At 45.1% G+C, this 25749-nt stretch overlaps 1 protein-coding gene across 1 annotated transcript in view; it reads left to right on the top strand.

Moving 5' to 3' along the window:
- The window catches only part of LOC145357203 (protein spinster homolog 3-like), a 128235-nt gene that overhangs the window by 18515 nt on the left and 83971 nt on the right, over positions 1-25749 (top strand). The window contains exons 2-4 of the mRNA XM_080210322.1: positions 12673-12738; positions 17723-17859; positions 21942-22093. Of these exons, the coding sequence (XP_080066448.1) occupies positions 12673-12738; positions 17723-17859; positions 21942-22093 (355 nt within the window). The remainder of the gene's footprint in view (positions 1-12672; positions 12739-17722; positions 17860-21941; positions 22094-25749) is intronic.

Here is a 25749-nt window from a genome sequence, read left to right as displayed (position 1 = left end):
CCCTTACTGATCTATAAGTAATCTATCTATGTCAACTTTCAACATACACAAGTACTCTACTCCCCCATGTCTCACTGTGGTAAGGAGTTCCAAAGGCTCTGAACCCTCTGAGAGAAGAATTTCATCCTAATCTCAGTCCGAAATTGGCACCCCTTTATTCTGAGATTATTCCCTTTGTTCCTGGACTCCTCCATGAGGGGAAGCAGCCTTTCAGCATTTATTCTGTCAACCCTCTTAAGAATTCGATACATTCCAATGAGACTCCCCCCTCATTCTTCGAAATTCCAATGGGTAGAGTCACTACCAGTTTCTACATCAGACAATCCCTCCATACCGGAGATCATTCGAGTGAGCCTTCGCTGAGCTGCCTGCAATTAAATAATATTTTTACTTAAGTAAGGGGAACAGGGCGGCATGGTGGCACAGTGGTTAGCATTGCTGCTTCACAGCGTCAGGGACCCAGGTTCAATTCTCGGCTTGGGTCATTGTCTGTGTGTAGGCTGCACGCTCTCACTGTGTCTGCGTGGGTTTCCTCTGGGTGTTCTGGTTTCCTCCCACAGTCCGAAAAACATGCTAGTTAGGGTGCATCGGCCATGCTAAATTCTCCCTCAGTGTACCCAAACAGGTGCTGGAGTGTGGCAACTGGGGGATTTTCACAGTAACTGCACTGCAGTGTTAATGTAAGCCTTACTTGTGACAATAATGCTGCCTGGTTTGGAGGGTAGGTCTTATGAGGAAAGGTTGAGGGAGCTGGGGCTTTTCTCTTTAGAGCGGAGGAGGATGAGAGGTGATTTAATAGAAATTTATAAGATGATGAAGGGGAAAGATAGAGTAGACATTCAGAGACTATTTCCACGGGTGGATGTAGCTGTTACTAGGGGGCATAACTATAAGGTTCATGGTGGGAGATATAGGAGGGATGTCGGAGGTAGGTTCTTTATTCAGAGAGTGGTTGGAGTGTGGAATGCACTGCCTGCTGTGATAGTGGAGTCGAACACTTTAGGAACTTTCAAGCGGTTATTGGATAGGCACGTGGAGCACTGCAGAACGATAGGGAGTGGGATAGCTTGATCTTGGGTTCGGACATAGCTCAGCACAACATCGAGGGCCAAGGGGCCAGTATTGTGCTGTACTGTTCTATGTTCTATATATTCTCCATTTGCCTGGATGGGCGCAGCTCCAAAAACTCAAGAAGCTAGAACAAAGCAGTCCGCTTGATTGGCACCACATCCACAAACATTCATTCCTTCCGCACACAGTAGCAGCTGTGTATACCATCTACAGGATGGACTTCGACAACCCACCAAGGTTCCTGAAACAGCAGCTTCCAAACCCAAGACCACCTAGAATGTCAAGGGCAGCAGACACATGGGAACACCCTACCACCTGAAAGCTTCCCTCCAAGCCACTCATCATCCTAACTTGGAAATATATCACTGTTCCCTCACTGACGTTGGGTCAAAATCCTGGAACTCCCTCCCTAACAGCATGATGGGTGTACCTACACCCAGGCACTGCATCGATTCAAGAAGGTGGCTCACCCACCACCTTCTCAATCTTGTGAGAGAAAAAAAATGTTTATAACAAAGGACTTTTTCAATGTGATATTTCACAATAATATGCTTAAACAATCACAAGTGTGTCTTTGAATATATTACTGCTTTTAATTAAAGGCTTCTTTTTAGCCTTTGGTTATTTTTGCTTAGAGCTGAAGACAGGCCCCACACTCTGGTTAAGTGCAGTCTGCAGAGGATGATTAACATCTAATTGGAATATTATTTGCAGGCTTTCTAACAGTAGCTCCATTTGATTGTTGTTTGAAGAGAAGATAGTAGATAAATTTCAGAAGCTTTGTTTGGATAAATCTTTTCCTTTTAAAAAAAAAGAGGAAGGAGAAAATTATTCAAAGGATAATTCAGAAATAGTGCATCACAGGAAAGATGTGGTTAACAGCCAGAGAGATAGTTACAGAGTGATAAGAATGACTTCCGGTCTTGCAAGGGACAGCGTTTCCTAGCTGCACACAGCCTTTGAGAAATGACATGCCTTGAGTGGTTGGGATCCGAGGTTGCTCTCAACATGGGTCTGACCACTGACCCTTGCGCTGGTTTCCACTCCTAACCTCTGACCCCAACTCCTCATGAGTGGGAAGGGGGCACGAGATGAAGAGTTTCCCTCCCACCTCATCACTGAGAGATTGTACTGAAGCTGTTAGCCTAGTGACAGAAGGTGGAAACCCACCGAAAATGCAGGAATAACACCATCACAGCAACTAGGAACAGACTTGAATGGATGGTTTTAATCTCTTTTACCTCTTGGTTGCATCTGAGAAATGAGCCTTGCCAAAGACACACAAAAGAAGAAAAATCTCAGGAATGTTGAATTGTAAGATGAAACAAATGAGATTATCCATTTATATATGTTATATCTCGAGATCATTGGGCCATGTGTCGAACACTGATATCTGTTTTAACTGCACTGCTTTCAAAGGGCCTTTGATTAACTGAAGAAAATAATGACATGATTGATCTTGCGACTTTGGTCTGAGTTATGAAAGGAGGCTCTTGAACAGGACATGTTTCCATGAGATAATTGGATAGAGGTTTCAGCCTGCTCCTTGGGAAGAATGGATTTAAACAGGTTATTAGGTTAGAATCTCACCCCATGGTGAGGTAGGTGCAAAACAATTGCAGCCACATTGATTAACACTTTGCAGGAGAGGTCTGGATGATCATCTCATTGAATGCTGATGGAATCCACTAGTTTGTGACCACGACATTTGAGATTGAGCAACCTGGCCTGCCTGTGTTTTGCATTGTTGATGTCAAAGGGACATCTGCTTACAACCTGGGGAGGGCGGAAACTTTATGGAACCAGTCCTCTGAAGATTAAATCAGCCAGATAGAGTCAAGATTGTGAATGGATCTATTTTCCAAATTTATCCCCCCAGAACTGGAGCCTCACCCACTGTTGAAAATGTGGTAAAATGTCAGTTTATGGCCAATATTTAAAATATTCAGAAGTAAAATATACAGTGCACTTTTGATAAGTGCTCCAGGCAGTGACGAGTACCAAAACATTTGTAAAGTTTCTGATAAAACATCTGTTTGTAGAGTATCTTTTACGATCATTAAGACTTGGCAACCAGTGTTTTACTTTTGAAGTGCAGTTATGTATTTAAATCTAGTAGTAAGAAGTCTCACAACACCAGGTTTAAGTCCAACCAGTTTATTTGATAGTAATCCCACAAGCTTTCGGAAATGGTGTTCCTTCGTCAGATGTGTGGGTTCTGGTCAGAGAAAAGCTATACGCCTTCCTCTGACCGGAACAATTATAAAGTGAGCTCTCCTGCACCCTGTGCTTTATTTATGTTGCGTATCATTCCTTCCAATAAATCCCAGAAGCCGAGGTGTGTTTAAAACTTCAATTTTAGAGGCAACAGGCACCAGGTTTATCTCTTTAGGAATATTAACCTATAATCTTTGCTGTGGAAGATTAGCTATATGCCTTTCTCTGACCACACACCTGACGAAGGAACACCGTTTCCAAAAGCTTGTGGGATTACTATCAAATAAACTGGTTGGACTTTAACCTGGTGTTGTGAGACTTCTTACTGTGTTTATCCCAGTCCAATGCTGGCATCTCCACATCATTAAATCTAGCAGACCAGAGGTGCAACGTGTCCTTGAATGTTTTTGGTTCCCAGATGCTGTTAATAATCACAGTTTAAGCTCGGAAAGATCAGAAGCTCTTTATATTTAACGTTGCCAAGCTGGTATCGAATTGAACTGGTCCCGTCTCCAGTGCAGCTGTGAAATGTGCCCGCCAGAACGCTCACACACAACAATCAGTACCTAGATAATTAGATCCTCGCTCTTCACACATAATTCAACGGGAGAGATTAAATCACCCCTCCTTATTTCCTGTCCTTATCCCAGTATTGAAGACTTCCAAGCCAGTTGCAGTGATCTTTCCCTGTAACCAACCCACTTTCAGGAATGGTGATGTAAAGTGGTGCAAAAGCAAGAGGGTCTGTCATATAAGGGATGTGGTGACTTTTCAGCTGAAGTTAAAATGCAACATCATTGAGGAAAGACCTGTGACCAAATCCAACAATTATAAAGTGAGCTCTCCTGCACTCTGTGCATTATTTATGTTGTGTATCATTCCTCCCAATAAATCCCAGATGCCAATGTATGTTTAAAACTTCAATTTTAGAGGCAACAGGCACCAGGTTTATCTCTTTAGGAATATTAATCTATAATCTTGGCCATGGAAGATTAGCAGTTTGGTAGACAGTATCTATCAGCCAGTCAGCCGCAAAGATATGGAAAAACCAGTAAACCACATTAACCCTCCAACCTCCGCTACAGGGTGAACCCAGCCGATGTCCGAACACAGAATGACATTGGCAGAGATCTATAGGACCTTCTCAGATGGACAGTTGTGTGTAGTGGGGGAAGTCTGACTGGGGAGTGGATCTGTCTGAGAGTAAATGATTAAATGCATAAAGGTAACAAATGTATGCGTTGCACTTTTATGTGCGTGACTTACTAGCTTATTGTGCGTGACTTACATAATCCTTTCCCTGTTGTTGGGACCATGTGATCTCCTGGATTAGTTTTGAGCAGCTGAAGGGCATACTGGTGTTTTCTGCAACATTTCATTTTTCCCTGATTTGTTCCTGGGTTTGGTCTTACTTGTCTCCTGAAAATTATTCCGGTGGGGAAAGATGGAAAAGGGGGGGAGGGGAGGATAGAGAGAAGATTTGGTGGGTGGGGGGTGGGTAGGAAATAAATGATGTGGGACAGATAGAATGGAGCAGCTGCTCTTTTCCAGCTTATCCATTTTGTTTATTCACCTTGCAAAATCCACATTTTCAGCAATAGCAATGTCTGTATAGCATGGAAGAAATAATACTTTTCACTGTATACTAATACATGTGATAATAGATCAAATCAAATCAATAGACCCGAGTTCAGAGGAAGTAGTGATGTGACCATAACCACTCTTCGATTGGAACCTAACCCAATGAGTAAGGGCCAGGCACACATTTTACATTCTGTCTGACTATACATCATTCAACCTAGATAGGTTGATAGATAGGGTAGAGGCAGAAAGATTCTTCCTGCTTAGATAGCAGAACTAGCAGGCACAGCCTCAAGATAAGGGGGAGGGGGGGGTTGCAGTTTAGATCTGAGTTGAGGAGGAACTTCTTCACTCAAAGGGTGGTGAGTCTCTGGAATAATGTGCCCGTTGAAGTGATGGAGGCTACCTCGCTGAATATATTTAAGTCACGGGTAGATAGGTTTCTGATAGACAGGGGAATTAAGGGTTATGGGGAGAAAGTGGAACTGATCCACTTCAGATCAGCCATGATCTTATTGAATGGTGGGGCAGGCTCGAGGGGCTAGATGGCCTACTCCTGCTCATATTTCTTATGTTCTTATGTTCTTAACCTGTTCCTGTTGAGTGCGTTAAGTTAAATCATGGCAGACATTCTTCCATTTGTTCTTACTTTGTGAAGTGTGACTATAGCCACTTACACAAATATAAAACTGCTAGTGGATTTTCTTTAAGTCCCTCGTTCTCACTTCCTCCTCTTTCGGAATGACAGTGGCACAGTGCTGTTGACAGTATGTGGATGGTGCTGGATTTAATGTAGACATACACAAGCCAGACTGGATACAATTGGCAGATTCCCTTCCCTCTTGATCATTAGACAACCACCTGGACTCATGGCCTTTTTTTCCTCCTTCACAAATTTAAGAAAATTTGTGTTGTGTCTTTGACAACTTGAGGTCATCCTAAAATGCTTCACAACCAATGAATTGATTACATTTCACACATCCTCGGGTGTGATTTGAACTCATAACCACTGTGCTATCATATACTGCACTCAAGTTGAGAGCATTATCTAAGTTAATGACCAACTACCTGAATCATATTTTAAAAATATTCTTTCAACTGGGTGAGGCAAAAGCACATTAACAATTGGGTAATTTGCAAGTTTGCCCTTACAATTCCCATTTCCTTCCATTGGCACATTTGACCAGTCCATGTGAATCCTTCACGGACCCTACTGCCCCTTGGATAATGCCCTCAGACCAGTTGCCTGCCCAACATGTGAGATCCTTGTCAGCTGTATTCCTGCAGCAAGGATCCCATCTACCTTCAAAAGAGTGAATTATTTTTCTAGCACTTGAAGAACCTTTGATGTTATTTGCAAAAGAGTAAATATGTGAATCTTGTGACTTTATACATACATAGAAACTAGAAGCAGGAGTGGGCCATTCAGCCCCTCGTGCCTGCTTTGCCACTCATCTTGATTATGGCTGATCATCGAATTCAATATCCTAACCCCCCGCCCCCTCTCCATATTGTGAGGAATATGATTATGAGGATTGTGAGGAAGGGTGTCATAGTTTGCAGGGAGACTTAGATAGGTTGCGGAGCTGGGCCGAGAGGTGGCGGATGGAGTTTAATGCGGAGAAGTATGATGTGATTCACTTTGGTAGGAATAACAGATGTGTTGAGTATAGGGCTAACGGGAGGACTTTGAATAGAGTGGATGAGCAGAGGGATCTAGGTGTATGTGTACGTAGATCCCTGAAAGTTGGGAATCAAGTAGATAAGGTTGTTAAGAAGGCATACGGTGTCTTGGCGTTTATTGATAGGGGGATTGAATTTAGGAGTCGCAGCGTCATGTTGCAACTGCACACAACTCTGGTGCGGCCACACTTGGAGTACTGTGTGCAGTTCTGGTCCCCACATTACAGGAAGGATGTGGAGGCTTTGGAGAGGGTGCAGAGGAGGTTTACCAGGATGTTGCCTGGTATGGAGGGGAGGTCCTATGAGGAGAGACTGAGGGATTTGGGGTTGTTTTCGCTAGAAAGAAGGCGGCTAAGAGGGGATCTTATTGAAACATATAAGATGATTAGAGGTTTAGATAGGGTGGATAGTGATAGCCTTTTTCCTCGGATGGAGAAAGCTAGCACGAGGGGGCATGGCTTTAAATTAAGGGGGGGTAGTTATAGGACGGATGTCAGGGGTAGGTTCTTTACCCAGAGGGTGGTGAGGGATTGGAATGCCCTGCCTGCTGCGGTTGTAAATGCGCCTAGTTTGGGGGCGTTTAAGAGATCCGTGGATAGGTTTATGGACGAAAAGGGATTGGTTTAGATTAGTGGGTGATTGTTTTTTTTTAACTGGTCGGCGCAACATCGTGGGCCGAAGGGCCTGTTCTGCGCTGTAATGTTCTATGTTCTATGTTCTATATCCCTTTAGTCCCAAGAGCTGTATCTAATTCCTTATTGAAATCACGCAATGTTTTGGTCTCAACTACTTTCTGTGGTAGTGAATTCCATAAATTCACCACCCTCTGGGTGAAGAAATCTCTCACCTCAGTCCTGAAAGGTTTACCCCTTATCCTCAAGCTAGTTCTGGACTCCCCACCATTGGGAACATTCTTTCTGAATCAACCCCTATTCGAATTTTATAAGTTATTATGAGATCTCCTGCTATTCTTCTAAACTCCAGTGAATATAATCCTAACACAAATACTTCTCATATGACAGATCATCATTCCCAGGAATCAGCCTGGTAAACCTTCACTGCACTTCCTTTTTAACAAGGACATCCATCCTCAGATAAGGACACCAAACACTGCACACAATATTCCACGTGTGGCCTCACCAATGCCCTATACAACTGCAGCAAAACATCCCCATCCCTATACTCAAATCCTCTAACTATGAAGGTCAGTATGCCATTTGCCTTCTTTACTGCCTGCTGTACTTGTGCGTTTACTTTCAGCGACTGATGCACAAGGATATCAAGGCCTTGCTTGAGTACCCACCTCTCTCAATTTACACCCATTCAAATAATAATCTGCCTTCCCATTTTTGCTATCAAAATGGATAATCCCATATTTATCCACATTATACTGCATCTGCCATGCATATGGCCACTCACGCAGCCTGTCCAAATCACACTGAAACATTTCTGCATCCTCCTCACAGCTCACCATCCCACCCAACTTTGTGTCATCTGCAAATCTGGAGATGATACATTTAGTTCCCTTGAACAAATTGTTAATATCTAATGTAACAGTTGGGGTCTAAACACAGATCCCTCATTAGCTACTGTCTGCCAATTGAAAGAAAACACTTGTGCCAACTCTTTGCTTCCTGCCTGCTAACCAGCTTTCTATGCATCTCGAACAATATCTTTGAGAATTGTACAACAGGGTGGAACTGGGCAGGGGAAGAAGTTGGGAGTTTCTCATCGAACAATGAATTTACAATCCAATGATTGCCCTGGAATTTTCAGGAATTAAAGATTAATGTCGAGGACACTATATAATTGCAGATAAATAAATAAATGAAGGTAGATAAATCTCCGGGACCTGATGAAGTGTCATTGTGGGAGGCTAGGGAGGAAATTGAGGGTCCCCTAGCAGAGATATTTATACCATCAGTAGTCACAGGTGAGGTGACCGAAGGTTGGAGGGTGGCAAATGTTGTGCCTTTGTTTAAAAAGGGCTGCAGGGAAAAGCCTGGGAACTACAGGCCAGTGAGCCTCACATCTGTGGTGGGTAAATTGTGGGAAGGTATTTTGAGAGACAGGACCTACAGGCATTTAGAGATGCAAAGACTGATTAGGGACAGTCAGCATAGCTTTGTGACTGGAAAATTACGTCTCACAAATTTGATTGAGTTTTTTGAAGGGGTAACCGAGAAGGTGGATGAGGGTGGTGCAACTGATGTTGTCTACATGACTTTAGCAAGGCCTTTGATAAGATACCGCATGGTAGGTTGTTGCATAAGGTTAAATCTCACAGGATCCAGCGTGGGGTAGCTAAATGGATACAACATTGGCTTGACGACACAAGCCAGGGAGTCGTTGTAGAGGGTTGTTTTTCAAACTGGAGGCCTGTGACCAGCGGTGTGCCTCATGGATCGGTGCTGGGTCCACTGTTATTTGTCATTTATATTTATGATTTGGTTGAGAATATAGGAAGCATGGTTAGTAAGTTTGCAGATGACACCAAGATTGGTAGCACAGGGGACAGCGAAGAAGGTTATCTCAGATTTTAACAGGATCTTGATCAGTTAGGCCTGTGGGCTGATGAATAGCAGATGGAGATTAATTTAGATAAATGCGAGGTGATGTATTTTGATAGATTGAACCAGGGCGGGACTTACTCAGTTAATGGTCGAGCACTAGGGAAAATTACAGAACAAAGAGATCTAGGGGTACATGTTCATAGCTCCTTGAAAGTCGAGTCACAGTTGGACAGAGTGGTGAAGAAGGCATTCGGCATGCTTGGTTTCATCGGTCAGAACATTGAATACAGGAGTTGGGACATCTTGAAGTTGTACAAGACATTGATAAGGCCACACGTGGAATATTGTGTACAGTTCAGGTCACACTATTATAGAAATGATATTATTAAACTAGAAAGAGTGCAGAAAAGATTTACTTGGATGCTACCGAACTTGATGGTTTGAGTTATAAGGAGAGGCTGGATAGACTGGGACCTTTTCCTTTGCAGCATAGAAGGCTGAAAGGTGATCTTACAGAGGTCTATAAAATAATGAAGGGCAAAGATCAGCTAGATTGTCAATATCTTTTCCCAAAGGTAGGGAAGTCTAAAACTAGAGGACATAGGATTAAGGTGAGAGTGGAGAGATACAAAAGCGTCCAGAGAGGCAATTCTTTTCACACAGGGTGGTGAGTGTCTGGAACAAGCTGCCAGAGGTGGTAGTAGAGGTGGGTACAATTTTGTCTTTTAAAAAACATTTGGACAGTTACAAGGGTAAGATGGGAATCGAGGGATAAGGGCCAAATGTGAGCAATTGGGACTAGCTTAGAGGTTTAAAAAAGAAGGGTGGCATGGACAACTTGGGCCGAAGGGCTTGTTTCTATGCTGTAAACCGCTATCCAAAATCGTGGTGACATTAAAAAACTTGTATCTTTTTTACATTTGCTTTGAACATTTGGTCATGATAACAATGTTGGAGATGGAGACTGAGATGGGCTATGAGGTGGAATCTTTAAGAATATGTGTGCCTAGCATTGCCAGCTCTGTGTACAGGTTTGGCACTTGCCTCCAGATGACTGTGTAAGTTGACTAAGTTTAACTGCATCTGGTAATCTGTTTTTCATCTGTGGTTTTCTGGCTATCTGAAAACCCAGCATTTTGTGTAATACTTGTGTGACTCGAAAAGAAATCAGCTGTGTGTAAGTAAAATCCAGTTATCATGTGTCTGCTGCCTCAGCACGTGGAACACAGTCAGCTGACAGCCCAGTGTCGGGGTGGTTTTTTTTTAGCAGTGTTCTGGGAGTTGAGCCGAGCATCTGACCTCGAGTTAAAGCCTTGAACTGCCAGCTACCCTGAGAAATGTTAATAAACTCAGACAAGCATTTCCAGACCTCGTGGGGAATCCACTGGGATGTGAAAGCATGAAGGGGCCAGAAAAGGTGTTGGCTTTTGCAAATAATGTTCTGAAGGCTGCCTGCGGCAAATTGAACTTTGGGAAATGAAACTCGGGGAGAGATAGGAGGCTGAATTTGAGACTGCCTGTTGATTACTGAAAATCAAAATGACTGCTCATTGAATCTGGAGCTGAGATAGGCTTAGTTGAGATTTTCAGTCGGATGGGCTGAATAATGGGACTCGGGAATAACATGGTAGGTAGTCTTTGGGAGAAAATTATGGTGGCGTGTTACCGTTCACTTCGAGTCTAAGCTGCTGTTGCAACAATCTAATCTGAAGCTAGACTAAGGAAATTTGGCATGTCAGCTATGACTCTCATCAACTTTTACAGATGCACCATAGAAAGCATCCTTTCTGGATGTGTCACAGCTTGATATGGTTTTTGCTCTGTGCAAGACCGTAAAAAACTACAAAGGGTCATGATGAAGCCCAGTCTATCACGCAAACCAGCCTCCCATCCATTGACTCTGTCTACACCCCACCACTCTTTTCCCATAGCCCTGCAATTATCTCCAGAATCTTGTGCCGGTCCCTGCAGAGAGTTTGGCCGGTGGTGGGAACAGTTAAATCAGGCAGGAGGGTGGCGGCTGTGGACCTTGGCACTTTCCCACTTCTGCCCTAATTTGGTCTGGAGCAGGAAGGCACTTGGATGGCTTTCCCCAAATCATGCCCATTTAAGGGTCTCAGCGTGCCACCGCTGGTATTAGCGGAGCAGTGGGGCGGGTTGCCCTGCAGGAAGCACCACAAGCAAAATACACAAGCAAAGCAACACAAACAAAGCCTTGCAGAGGGTGGGGGCACCAGCAGTGTCACCCCACAATGACTAATGACTAAATAAGCTGTTTTTTGTTGTGTAGATTGAGGAATAAATATTGACCAGGGCACCAGGGAGAATGTCCCTGTTCTCCTTCAAAATAGTGCCATGGGATCTTTCACACCCACCCAATCCGGCAGGTATGGGGCATCAGTTTAACATCTCATCTGAAAGATAGCACCTCTGACAGTGCGGCACCCCCTCAATGCCACATTGGAGTGTAAGCCTTGATTGTGCTCAAGCGCTGGAGTCTGTCCTCTGATTATCAACCCTTTTGTCACCAGAGATAGCTTTCCTTGTATGCTCCATCAAAACCTCTTGTGACAGACAAGACATGGAGTTGAAAACTTGGCTCAGTAAAGAACAGGACTCGGAGGTTGCAAACAGTCTGGTTTGTTCGGAGACAGGGGAATGGAGCCATTACTAAGGGAATGGAGATGGTGAAAGGACAGAAGGCGAGGAATCAATTAAGACACTACATCAAGCACAGCAGTATGATTTTTGTTTTGATTTATTGTTGTCACGCATATTAACATACAGTAAAAAGTATTGTTTCTTGCGCACTGTACAGACAAAACATACTGTTCATAGAGAAGGAAATGAGAGAGTGCAGAATGTAGTGAGGATGAAGTTTTAGAAGCATGGAACAAGAGTAAAAGATAGAATGAAAGGTATGCTGGGCACAATTCGCAAGAAGTCGCCTCGCTCCGGTACCATCTTGGAATCAGATAGCAAGGAGGGAGGTGAAGATATAGAGCTGGATGTTGGCCGTGTATTTGTGAAAACCAATTCCATGGCAGCACAAGGTGTTGCACAGGGCAAGACTGGAGGGTTTGGGGTGGGGGGAGGGCGGAAACTGGGGAGAAGAGTGCAAGCATAGACACTGTGGGAGGGGATGGGGGGGAGTGCAAGAAAAGACACTGGGGGAGGGGGAGGGGGGAAGGGGGAGGGGAAATGGGGGGGAAGGGGAAGGGGGAGGGGGAAGGGGGAGAGGGAAGGGGGGGAGGAGGAGGGGAAGGGGGGAGGGGGAAGGGGAAGGGGGAAGGGAGGGGGGAGGGGGAAGGGAAGGGGGAGGGGAATGGGGAGGAGTGCAAGAAAAGACACTGGGGGAGGGGGTGGAGGTGGGGGAATGGGGAGGAGTGCAAAAAAAGATACTGGGGGAGGGGGATTGGGGGGGAGTGCAAGTAAAGAGACCAGGCGCAGGGTGTTCCTAAGGTAACAGTGTGGGTTTGGGAAGAGAAGCCATATGATTATATGGTGAGACTGGGATTAAGCACAGTCCCTATGACACTGTTTCAGAACGATGACTGGGTCACTAACATTTCTGCTCACTCACACTGTTTGTGATGTTCTCTTGCAGGCGTGTTGGGTGAGATTCATAAATACTTTGGCATAAACGACACGTCAGCTGGCTTATTGCAGACCGGTAAGTGTGAGAAAGAGAATTTTCCATGTTCCCCTTTCTCCTTCACATCTATCTGCCAAACTTTCAGAGACCTAGAAAACAGGACAGCTCATGAATAACAGCTAGTATTGTGCTCTGCCTCAGTAATCCTCCAGGTAATAGTGTAAACATGCATTTAGAATAAATACCTGTCCAGTCCCGATTGCTTGGGAACAAGTCATGCCTGGATTTTGGAGTTTTCTGGATTATAAAGTGACATTAGAACGGCTAACCGGAAGTGTATGAATCAGAAAACACTGTCAGTATAAATATTTACATTAAATAGTGATAGAACATTATAAAACAGTAATAAAGATTGAAATACTGTATCTGTGTGTTTCCACTCACAGGATTGAACTAAAATGATGCTAGTAATGTTAGAGGTTTGCTCAAAATACAACGAATATAAACTGGAAACAGTTTGCTCCAATTCAGAAACAAAACCTTAAACTACCATTTTATTGATCCAATAATGAATTCCTTTGTTTCCAGACAGCAAGGGTGGAATTTTCCCACCTGCTGTGGTGTGCCAGACTCCGAGCTCGGTGGCAGCCTCCATCCCAAGCTCCGGAGGCAGCCCCTGGCATTCTGCAGCTGAGTCCTGACATCTGCACACAACTTTATTCCATACATATTCCAGACCAGCATGGTTTCCTGCTGGTGTCAGGGACAATTGGGCATGCTAGGAAGGTTCTGGTCTTCCCAACGTTGTTGAGGAGGGAAATGCGGTAATAGGAGGAGAGGGGCTGGGAGAATGGGTAGGAGAGGGGTGGGAGAATGCAGAGGAGAGGGGCTGGGGGGGGAATGGGGAGGAGAGGGGCTGGGGGAATGGGGAGGAGAGGGGCTGGGGGAACGGGTAGGAGGGGGGGCTGGGGGGGGAATGGGGAGGAGAGGGGCTGGGGGAATGGGGAGGAGGGGGGCTGGGGGGGGAAATAGGGAGGAGAGGGGCTGGGGGAATGGGGAGGAGAGGGGCTGGGGGAATGGGTAGGAGAGGGGTGGGGGAATGGGGAGGAGAGGGGCTGGGGGAATGGGGAGGAGAGGGGCTGGGGAGGGAATGGGGAGGAGAGGGGCTGGGGGAATGGGGAGGAGAGGGGCTGGAGGGGAACGGGGAGGAGAGGGGCTGGGGGAATGGGGAGGAGAGGGGCTGGAGGGGAACGGGGAGGAGAGGGGCTGGGGGAATGGGGAGGAGAGGGGCTGGGGGAATGGGGAGGAGAGGGGCTGGGGAGGGAATGGGGAGGAGAGGGGCTGGGGGAATGGGGAGGAGAGGGGCTGGGGGAATGGGGAGGAGAGGGGCTGGGGGAACGGGGAGGAGAGGGGCTGGGGAGGGAACGGGGAGGAGAGGGGCTGGGGAGGGAACGGGGAGGAGAGGGGCTGGGGAGGGAACGGGGAGGAGAGGGGCTGGGGAGGGAACGGGGAGGAGAGGGGCTGGGGAGGGAACGGGGAGGAGAGGGGCTGGGGAGGGAACGGGGAGGAGAGGGGCTGGGGAGGGAACGGGGAGGAGAGGGGCTGGGGAGGGAACGGGGAGGAGAGGGGCTGGGGAGGGAACGGGGAGGAGAGGGGCTGGGGAGGGAACGGGGAGGAGAAGCTTTATTGCAGCTGTACAAGGCTTTGGTGAAACCCACATCTGGAGTATTATGTCTCCTTGAGAGGAAAATGATACAATGGCGTCAGAAGGTTCACTCATTCCTGTGGTGAAGGGGTCAGAAAGAGGCCAGTCGGCCCATCAATTCTGCACTGACCACAACCCTACCCAGCACATAGCCCCATGTATTTAGCCTGTTAGTCCCCCTGACACTAAGGGGCAATTTAGCATGGCCAATCAACCTAACCTGCACGTCTTTAGACTGTGGATGGAAACTGGAGCACCTGGAGGAAACCCACGCAGACACAAGGAGAATGTGCAAGCTCTAAACAGACAGTGACCCAAGCCGGCTGATGCTGTGAGGCAGCAGCCGTAACCGCTGTGCTGCCCAAAGATGTGTGGATTAGGTTGATTGGCCATGCTAGGTTAATCCTTGATGTTGGGGGGATTAGCGGGTAAATGCGTGTGGTGACGGGGATGGGGCCTGGGTGGGATTGCTGTCGGTGCAGGCTCGGTGGGCCACATAGCTTCCTTGTATTGTAGGGATTCTATGAAAAAGGGTTGGGATGTGTCAGAAGCACCATGCTCAGAAGGATCATCTTATGAAGAAAGCTTGAAAAGTTTGGTCCCTAACCGATTGGAGTTTAGAAGAATAAGAGGTGATCTTATTGAGATCCTGAGGGAGCTCTTCAGGGTGGAAACTGGGAGGATGTTTCTGCTACTGGGGGCAAACTAGAACAAGGGGATACAGTTTAAGAACCAGTGGTTTCCCTTCTAAGTCTGAGATGAGGAGAATTTCTGTTGTTGATCTGTGGAATCTTTCCCACAGAGCGGTGGAGGCTGGGACACTGAGTATGTTCGAGGCTGAGTTAGACAGATATTTGACAGACAAGGGGCTAAAGGGTTATGGGGGATAGATAGGAAATTGGAGTTGAGGCCACAACCAGATCAGCCGTGATCTTAAAGGATGTCAGAACAGGCTCAAAGGGCTGAATGGCCTACTTCTGCTCCTATATCTTAAGTTCCTATGTAGAAAGCACTGCATCCTATGAGCAATGTCACAAGAGATCTGTTAGGACCTGTCACAGTCTTAGCAATGTTTAAGATTAATCTATTAGTGTCACTAGGCTTACATTAACAGTGCAATGAACTTACTGTGAAAACACCCTAGTCACCACTTGTTCGGGTACATTAAGGGAGAATTTAGCATGGACAATGCACCTAATCAACACGCCTTTCGGAGGAATCCGGAGGAAACCCATGCAGACATGGGGAGAAAGTGCAAACTCCACACAGACAGTGACCCTAGCCGGGATTCGAACCTGGGTCCCTGGCGCCGTGAGGCAGCAATGCTAACCACTGTGTCACGCATGCCGCCCCATGGTGTATTAGGCTATTTTGTTTGGCTGATTCTATCAGCAGTTATTACCTTAGTTATAATATTCCTTTAATTCCTCATAACAATCCCGTGAATCATAAAATCTGTGCAATTAATGTTTGTGTTACAATAGAATATTTATGTGGTTTCTCTGTAACTTCCCCATTTTTACTGTAGGGCAGGTGTGTTAGTGCAGAGTTACAGTACAGGACTGTTGGCCCATCATGTCTGCACTGGCTCTCTGAATGAGTAATTCACTTTGTGTGTGTCGTTTCCCCCCACCGCCACCACCACCACCATTTGCCCGTATGATTATTAATTTTATCTCTGTAACTTCTTGTTTCTCGAAGTTTCCCAAGTTATATTGACTGGACTGTGGTTACTGGGCTTATCTTTACAACATTCTTTGAACATTCTTTTCACCATTCTTTGTTAGTAATCCTCCAGCCTTCTATCTCTGGAGTCTAAGGAAGACTGTAGGATTATGGCCAGTGCCTCTGCAATTTCTATTCTCACTTCCTTCTGTGTCATTGGACGTACCACGTGTCATGTGCACCACTTGGAAGTTTCTCTTGGTTCTGTGGCTTTGTTACACCAAGATATCAGACAGTGACAGTTCTTGTGAATTGGATGCAATCTTGGATTAAACTACGAGGGTTGACATGTAGGATGGTTTTCTCTCCAGATTCTCATCTTGCTTTTCTTCTCTTTGCTTCTCTTTGATTTCTATCTAATGTGACTGGAAATATTCTTGCTCTCTCTCTCTCTCGTTACCACTATCTCTTTCCAACTCTGTTCCAGTGGTTTTCTTTCTCCCAGAGTCCCTCTCCTCGTTCACCTTTATCCTGATGTCATGTGAATACTGTGTTAACTATTGGTTCTCAGATCCCTGGTGATCATTTTCAAAGCAGGAAACAACAGCCAGTGACTTTATTTTCTTGTCTCTAAGAGTTATTGCTTTTGCTTTGGGAAATGGTTAAAGCATAGATGATTGTATCTGTCAATGAAAATTTGAACAAAGTGAGGTAAAATGTGAGGTTAAAGGGAGAAGGTGGGATTAGCTGTGGATTATTCCAGCAAAGAGGGAATGGGCTGAATCACAGAATCATAGAAACTGTACAGTACAGAAGGAGATCATTCGGCCCATCGAGTCTGTACTGACCACAATGCCACCCAGGCTCTGTTCCTGTGACCCCACACATTTACCCTGCTAATCACCCTGACACTAGGGTCAATTTAGCATGGCCAATCAACTTGACCCACACATCTTTGGACTGTGGGAGGAAACTGGAGCACCCGGAGGAAATCCACGCAGACACGGGGGAGAAAGTACAAACTCAACACAGACAGTAACCCGATGTCGGATTTGAACATGGGTCCCTGGCACTCTGAGGCAGCAGTGCTAACCACTGTGCCACATGTTTAACTGTATTTCCAGCTGTTGCGCCAGATTGGGCCCCTGTGTTGTATATGGTGGTCTACTGTTGTGAACTGAATGGAAGACAGACCTTCATTTAGATCTTAGACAACCTCAGGATATTCCAAGTACTTTACTGCCAATGCTGTCTTTCTTGAAGTGTAGTTGCTGTTATAATGAAGAAAACATAGCAGCTAGTTTATACAGATCAAGTTCCCACAGAGCAAAGATCACCTGTTTTAGTGGTACCAGTTAAGGGAGAACATCCCAGCTTTTTCTTTCAGATTGTGCTCTGGGATCTCTTGCCTGGCATCTAAGAGAGTGGACAAGGCCCCCATCCGAAAAGAAAGGTCTCCAAAAATGCAGCACTCCCTCAATTCTGCACTGGATAATGTGCTCAACTCTCAAGAGTGGGACAAGAACCCAGAGCCATGTGACTCAGTGGCAGACATGCTACATCTGAGCCACAGTCTCATCCTTAAATGTAGCCAGGTATTTGGACATGACGCAGTGCGGCTGCTGTGTCCCTGCTCATGCTGAGCAGAGGTTGAAGTAACTGTTTTATTACTCACTTGCCTGTTTTGTTCAGTCTTTATCTGCAGCTACATGATATTGGCTCCTTTGTTTGGTTATCTGGGGGATCGGTACAACAGGAAGATTCTCATGTCCATCGGAATATTGATCTGGTGTGCCGTGACACTGGCGGGATCGTTCACCACTCAATCTGTAGGCCACTTTACTTTTATTTTAATGATGTCCTTCTCAATGTTAGGGTTAGATAGTGGAGTTCTTTCAATTCTAGCCTTTGTTATTCCGATGTGTCTGCTGTCTCTATCTGTGTCAGTTTTCACTTACAAAGTTGTCTGCTTATTGTAATCTATAAAAATCAAGGGTGGTATTTTCCGATGCACACCCAAGATCGGAAATTCCTGTGTCCAAGGTCAACGGATCTTTAAGTGGTTCCAATGGATTTTCTGTCCCGTCTGTTACGATTCCTGCAGCAAGCGGGATGAGAAAATCCCACCCCTAGTGGCTATTGATGCCACCAAGGCAGCCAATAAATTGGTGCAGGGAGGAAATGAGCAAATGTGTCAAATGTATTTACAGAGGGCTGAGGTGAAGGGAGATTTACAAATTAATAGAGAAGACCAAGGCAATAGAGCAATGTAGTGTTTTGGGTAAAGGCATCTAGAATAGAACAGGAAGCAACACAGAATTCAGTGATATTAATAAAGCGGTGAATAAGGTCCATCCAAAGAATGGCGGTAACGAAAAAGCTAAAGGCTCTTTATCTGAATGCACAAGGAATTTAGAATAAAATACATGAACTAGCATAAGAACATAAGAAATAGGAGCAGGAGTAGGCCATCTAGCTCTTCGAGCCTGCCCCGCCATTCAATAAGATCATGGCTGATCTGAAGTGGATCAGTTCCACTTTCCTGCTTTGTCCCCATAACCCTTAATTCCCTTGTCTATCAGAAACCTATCTACCCGTGACTTAAATATATTTAGCAAGGTAGCCTCCACCACTTCAATGGGCAGAGAATTCCAGAGATTCACCACCCTTTGAGTGAAGAAGTTCATCCTCAATTCTGTTCTAAACTGCACCCCCCCACCTTATTTTGAAGCTGTGCCCTCTAGTTCTGCTATCCTTTCTAAGTGGGAAGAATCTCTCTACCCAATCTAGCCCCTTCATTATCTTACATGTCTCTATAAGATCCCCCCTCGGCCTTCTAATCTCCAACGAGTACAGACCCAGTCTATTTAGTCTCTCTTCATGGGCTAACCCCCTCATCTCCGGTATCAGCCTAGTGAACCTTCTCTGCACCCCCTCCAAGGCCAATATATCCTTTTGCATAAGTAAGCATAGTAAAAATAAATAGTTTACATCTCATTGTCATTGTAGAGATATGATTACAAGATAACCAACGTTGAGAAATAAATAGTCTAGGCTATACAAAATTTCCAAAGGACAGCTAGAATGGACCACGGGGAAGAGTGGTCCTTTTAGCAAAGGGTGATGTAAACTCGAGAGTGAGAAAAGATCTTGGCTCAGAAGGTCAGGTTGTAGAATCAGTGTGGACGGAGTTTAGGAATGGTGAGAGTCAGAAAATTCCATAGATTGATGGAATTTTGGGCTCAAGGGGAACGAATGGGATTAGGCAGGAACGTGGAATTGAGGTCAATTATCAGCCTGATCTTATTTAAGTGGCAGAGCAGCCCTGAGGGCCCACATGGCCTTCTCCAATCCCTGTTTCTTACGTTCTCATGTTAGATCAAAAACCCATATATCTGAGCCTTAAATGTATTTAATGATAGAGTAACCACAACCCTGTGGGGCAGAGAAGATTCACAACCCTTGAGTAAAAAAAATCTCCTCATCTCAGCCTTAATCAATCACTGTTTGTTAAAGAATTTGGTTTGATTTATTATTGTTGCAATTATTGGTATACAATGAAAAGTATTGTTTCTTGTGTGCTAAACAGACAAAGCATACTGCACGTAGAGAAGGAAAGGAAGGAGTGCAGAATGTAGGGTTACAGTCATAGCTAGGGTGTGGAGAAAGATTGACTTAATACACGGTAGGTCCATTCAAATGTCTGATGGCAGCAGGGAGTAAGTTGTTCTTCAGTCAGTTGGTACGTGACCTCCGACTTTTGTATCTTTTTTCTGACAGTAGAAGGTGGAAGAGAGAATGTCTGAGGTGTGTGGGTCCTTAATTATGTTGGCTGCTTTTCTGAGGGAACCAAAGTGTAGACAGTGTCAATGAATGAGAAGATGGTTTGAGTGATGGAGTGGGCTACATTCATGACCCTTTGTAGTTTCTTGCGGTCTTGGGCAGAGCAGGAGCCATACCAACCTGTGAGCCAACCAGAAAGAATGCTTCCTATGGTGCATCTGTAACAGTCGGTGAGTCGTAGCGGACATACCAAATTTCCTTATAAAATTATTGAGGAAAAAAAACCTGCATTTATATAGCACCTTTAATACCTCAGACTGTTCCAAAGCATTTTTCAGCCAATGGAGTAATTGTTTTGAAGTGTAATTCCTGTCACAATGTAGAAAGCTCAGGAGTTAAAGCAATTAGAGTGGACAGTGAGGCCTATATGGTACAACTTTGCACGCACTCCTTCACCTGCTAATAACAACTCCCGAGAGAGACAAATACAGCAGGAGTGAAAATGCAAGTGATCAATGCAGGAAACGTACCAGAGCAATTCCTCTTCGACTTGAGCGTTCAAGCAAGCATCAGAATTGCCCTAATCTGTTCTGAACTATTACCCACCATTATGGGCAATATCTTCTTAGAAGTACCACAGAAACATTTCAACAACACAGACTTTGAAAAAAAGGACACTTTGGTTGAAAGTGATTCAAAAATTAATTCAGCAGTGCAGCTCTTGCAAAGTTGTGAAGCAAGAGGGCAAAGCGAATGTGGTTTCTAAAAACCATTTGAAAACAGAGATTAGATAGCTATTTATTAATCACACTATTGTTTAGAATTTCCCAATTATACCATTTCTGTTTGCATCTGTTAGCTACTGTCAAGTGTGTGTCATGGATCTCAGCAATCAGTGAACTTCATCCAATACAGTTTGTGATTATTATTCCACAGGACAGTTTAAATGGATGGAAATTCTAAACCGAACTGATAATACAGAGTAGCAATTAAAACATAATCAGTTGTGAAGTTGCTTTGTATGTGTGAGGTAGCTATGTTTCTGAATGTTATGGCAAGTCAAATGTTCAGGAATGGAATGAATTGACTAAATGCAGTGCAAAATCTTATTGCTTCCGCCATTCATTCTGGGGATGTGGGCATTCCTCACGAGGCTGGCATTTAATGTTCATTCAAGTTGCCTTTGAGAGGTTTTGGTAAACTGCATTCTAGAAACAGTATAATCTATTGATGCAGGTACACCCACAGTAATGCTGTTAGAAAGGGAGTCCCAGAATTTTGGTCAGCGAAGGTACAATGATATAATTCCAAATCAGGAAGGCATGTGACTTCTTTATTGTTCGTTCACGGGATGTGAGTGTCATTGGCTAGAGCAGAATTTGTTGCCCATCCCTAATTGCCCTTGATAAGGAGGGGAATTCGAAGCTGGTCGAGGATAGGATAGAGGTAGAGAGATTCTTCCCGCTCAGAAAGGACAGCAGGACTAGAGGACACAGCCTCAAGACAAGGGGGGGTGCAGTTTAGAACAGAGTTGAGGAGGAACTTCTTCACTCAAAGGGTGGTGAATCTCTGGCATTCTCTGCCCATTGAAGTGGTGGAGGCTACCTCGCTGAATATATTTAAGTCACAGGTAGATAGTTTTTGACAGACAGGGGAATTAAGTATTATGGGGAGAAAAGGGGAAAGTGGAACTGATCCACTTCAGATCAGCCACGATCTTATTGAATGGCAGGGCAGGCTCGAAGGGCTAGATGGCCTACTCCTGCTCCTATTTCTTATGTTCTTATGTCGTGTTCCCATGCATCTGCTGCTCTTAACTTCTTGGCGATGGAGGCCACGGGATTGGAAGATGCTTTTGAAGAAGTCCTTTCTTTCGCTCCGACCCATCAAGGGACCTGAAAAGGGATCTGTAAACAACACTCTAGTTGCACTAACCTGACTCCTCTGAGTCTGAATGTGATTACCTGATCCGTGCCTATCTGTACGTAACTTAGTCCACAAATGAATGGAATTGAAACTGTCCAACTCGATTCACATTACACTCCACAGATGGCCTGGTGTTTGCTGAAATGTCTTTCGACTTCTGCTGTTGAACTATCATTTATTTTTCAATTATTTTTCTCCTCAGTGCTTTTGGGCATTAGTTGTGAGCCGGGCCTTTGTTGGCATCGGAGAAGCCAGTTACTCTACCATTGCTCCCACCATCATCGCTGACCTCTTTGTTGGTGATAAAAGGACCTTCATGATCTCGATCTTCTACATTGCAATTCCAGTTGGAAGGTACATGCGTTAATGATAGTTCTGCCCTCAGTGTGTGCTCTGCGATACTGATGAAATTATGGGTGGGACTAAATAACCTCACAAAACAGAACATACTGGAAAACCTCAGCAAAGCTCTGATGAAGAGTCATCCAGACTCAAAACATTCACTCTATTCTCTCCACAGACGCTGTAAAACCTGCTGAGATTTTCCAGCAATTTTTGTTTTTGTTCACGATTCCAGCATCCACGGTAATTTGCTTTTAACCTCAATCTGGATGTAGGTGTTGCTGGCTGGGCCAGCATTTGATGCACATGCTTAATTGCTCTTGAACTGAGTGGCTTGCTAGGCCATTTCAGAGGGGCAGTTAAGAGTCAATCACATTGCTGTGGACCTGAAGTCATACATTTTGGAGTTTGGTTCTGCTGTAGAGTAGCGTTGGGCAAAGAGCAAGCGAGCGGCAGTAATAGGGGACTCACTAGTTAGAGGCACAGACAGGCACTTCTGTGGCCGTGATGTTTGGAGACCCCAGGATGGTGTGTTGCGTCCCGGGTGCTAGGGTCAAGGATGTCTCTGAGCAGTTGCAGGACATTCTTAAGGGGGAGGGTGAGCAGCCAGAAGTCGTTGTACACTTTAGTACCAACAACATAAGTAGGAAAAGGAACGAGGTCCTGAAGTGTGAATATAGAGGGTTAGGCAGAAGGCCAAAATGCAGGATGTTGAAGGTAATAATTTCTGGACTACTGCTGATGCCATGTGCTAGCAAGAGTAGGAATACGGAGATTAGGCAGGTGAATGTGTGGCTTGAGAGCTGGGGTAGGGAGCAAGGATTTGGATTACTGGATCATTCAGATCTCTTCTGGGGCAGGGGTGACCTGTTCAAGAGGGATGGATTACACCTGAGCTGAAGGGCGACCAATATCCTGGCGGGGAGATTTGCTAGAGACACTCGGAAGGGTTCAAACAACTTCATCAGAGGGGTGGGACCCAAAGCAGTAGGGAGACAGAAGAGATGGTTGAGGACAGTATGGAAGTTAAAGAGAGCATGTTAAATAGTAAAGGCAGTATTAGTAATCCTACTACACAGGTCAGACAAAAGCACGGCAGAGAACAAGGGAAGCCTAGATTAAACTGCATTTATTTCAGTGCAAGAGGCCTGATGGGCAAGGCAGATGAACTCAGGGCATGGATAGGTATATGGAACTGGGATATTATAGCTATTAGCTATCATTATATTGCTATCATAGCTATTAGCTATAGCTATCACTGTCTGTGTGGAGTTGGCACATTCTCCCCATGTCTGTGTGGGTTTCCTCCAGGTGCTCCAGTTTCCTCCCACATTCTGAAAGACATGCTGGTTAGGTGCATTGACCCAAACAGGCGCTGGACTGTGGTGACTGGGGGAATTTCACAGTAACTCCATTGCAGTGTTAATATAAGCTTTATTTGTTACTAATAAACATTTTACTGAACATGGCTAAGGGAGGGACAGGACTGGCAGCTCAATGTCCCAGGGTACAGATGCTCCGGGAAAGATAGAACAGGAGATAAGAGTGGAAGGGGAATTGCGTGTTTGATTAGGGACAGCATCACGGCAGTACTGAAAGGGGATGTATCTGAGGGTTCGCCCACTGGGTCGATATGGGTGGAACTGAGAAATAAAAAGGGGGAGATCACTTTGACAGGATTGCACTACAGGCCCCCAAATAGTAAGTGGGAAATTGAGAAGGAAACATGTAAGGAGATTGCAGATAGCTCTAGGAATGATAGGGTGGTAATAATAGGGGATTTTAACTTTCCCAACATTGACTGGGACAACCATGTATTATGGGCTTGGATGGAGTGTATTCAGGAGGAATTTCTCATTCAGTATGTGGATGCCCGATCAGAGAGGGGGCAAAGTTTGACTATAGTTTGACAAAGTTTCACAGTGGTGAAGAAGGCATTCGGTATGCTTGGTTTTATGATCACAGCATTGAATACAGGAGTCAGTTTGAAATAAATAGTGATGTCTTGAGGAATGTACACATTACAGAGAAGGAGATGCTGGAAGTCTTAAAACACATCAAGGTAGATAAATCCCCGGGGATTGATGAAGTGTATCGTTGTGGGAGGCCAGGGAGAAAACTGCGGATCCCTTAGCAGAGATATCTGAATCATCGACAGCCACAGGTGAGGTGCCTGAAGATTGGCGGGTAGCAAATGTGCCTTTGTTTAAGAAAGGCTGCAGGGAAAAGTGTAGGAACTGCAAACCACTGAGCCTAACGTCTGTCGTGGATAAGTTGTTAGAAGGATTTACAAGGATTTCGAGTGGCAAGGACTGATTAGGGACGGTCAGCATGGAATGAGAGAAAATGATGACTCACGAATTTGATTGAGTATTTTGAAGGGGTAACCAAGAAGGTAGATGAAAACAGTGCAGTGGACGTTGTCTACATGGATTTTAGCAAGGCCTTTGACAAGGTACTTTATGGTAGGTTATTGCATAAGGTTAAATCTCAGGGATCCAGGGTGAGGTAGCCAATTGGATACAAAATTGGCTTGAAGACAGAGCGTTGTTTTTCAAATTGGAGGCCTGTGACAGGAGCCCTGTGGTGTGCCTCAGGGATCAGTGCTGGGTCCACTGTTATTGGTCATTTATATTAATGATTTCAATGAGAATTGAGGAGGCGTGGTTAGTAAGTTTGCAGATGACACCAAGATTGGTGGCATAGTGGACAGTGAAGAAGGTTATCTAGGATTGCAATGGGATCTTGATCGATTGGACCGATGGGAATGGCAGATGGAGTTTAATTTAGATAAATGCAAGCTAATGCTTTTGGTAGATTGAACCAGGGTAGGATTTCCTCAGTTAATGGTAAGGCGTTGGGGAGAGTTACAGAACAGAAAGATTTAGGGGTACAGGTTCATAACTCCTTGAAAGCGAGTCACAGTGGTGAAGAAGGCATTCGGTATGCTTGGTTTCATGATCAGAACATTGAATACAGGAGTCAGGACATCTTGTTGAAGTTGTAGAAGACATTGGTAAGGCCACACTTGGAATACTGTCTACAGTTCTGGTCACCCTATTATAGAAAGGATATTATTAAACTAGGAAGAGTGCAGAAAAGATTTATTAGGATGCTACCGGGACTTGATGGTTTGAGTTATAAGGAGAGACAGGTTAGACGGGGATTTTTTTCCCTGGGGCAGAGGAGGCTTAGGGGTGATCCTTTAGAGGTCTATAAAATAATGAGGAGCATAGATAAGGCAGATAGTCAACCTCTTTTCCCAAAGATAGGGGAATTCAAAACTAGAGGGCATATGTTTAAGATGAGAAGGGAGAGATACAAAGGGGTCCAGAGGGGCAGTTTTTTCACACAGAGGGTGGTGAGTGTCTGGAACGAGCTGCCAGAGGCAGTAATAGAGGCGGGTACAATTTTGTCTTTTAAAAAGTATTTGGACAGTGATGTCCGTGTGTGTTGCGGGGTGGTGGGGAGGTGGCGGGGTGGTGTGGATGGAATTGAAGTGGAGGGGGGGTGGGGAACCAAGCCAGCCCAGACACATGGGGGGGAGGGGCAACAATCAGGCTGTTGCGGGGTGGGGGTCGGAGGGGCAGTGATATGGGATTGCAGGGCTGGCCAGTGTGGGGCCACTGCGCATATACCAATCTCGACGCTGATAGGTTCCAGTCCCA

Source organism: Carcharhinus amblyrhynchos, chromosome 23 (assembly GCF_965287045.1).
Source record: "Carcharhinus amblyrhynchos chromosome 23, sCarAmb.v2.hapA, whole genome shotgun sequence".
NCBI lineage: Eukaryota > Metazoa > Chordata > Chondrichthyes > Carcharhiniformes > Carcharhinidae > Carcharhinus > Carcharhinus amblyrhynchos.
This window is presented reverse-complemented; position numbering and strand designations above follow the sequence as displayed.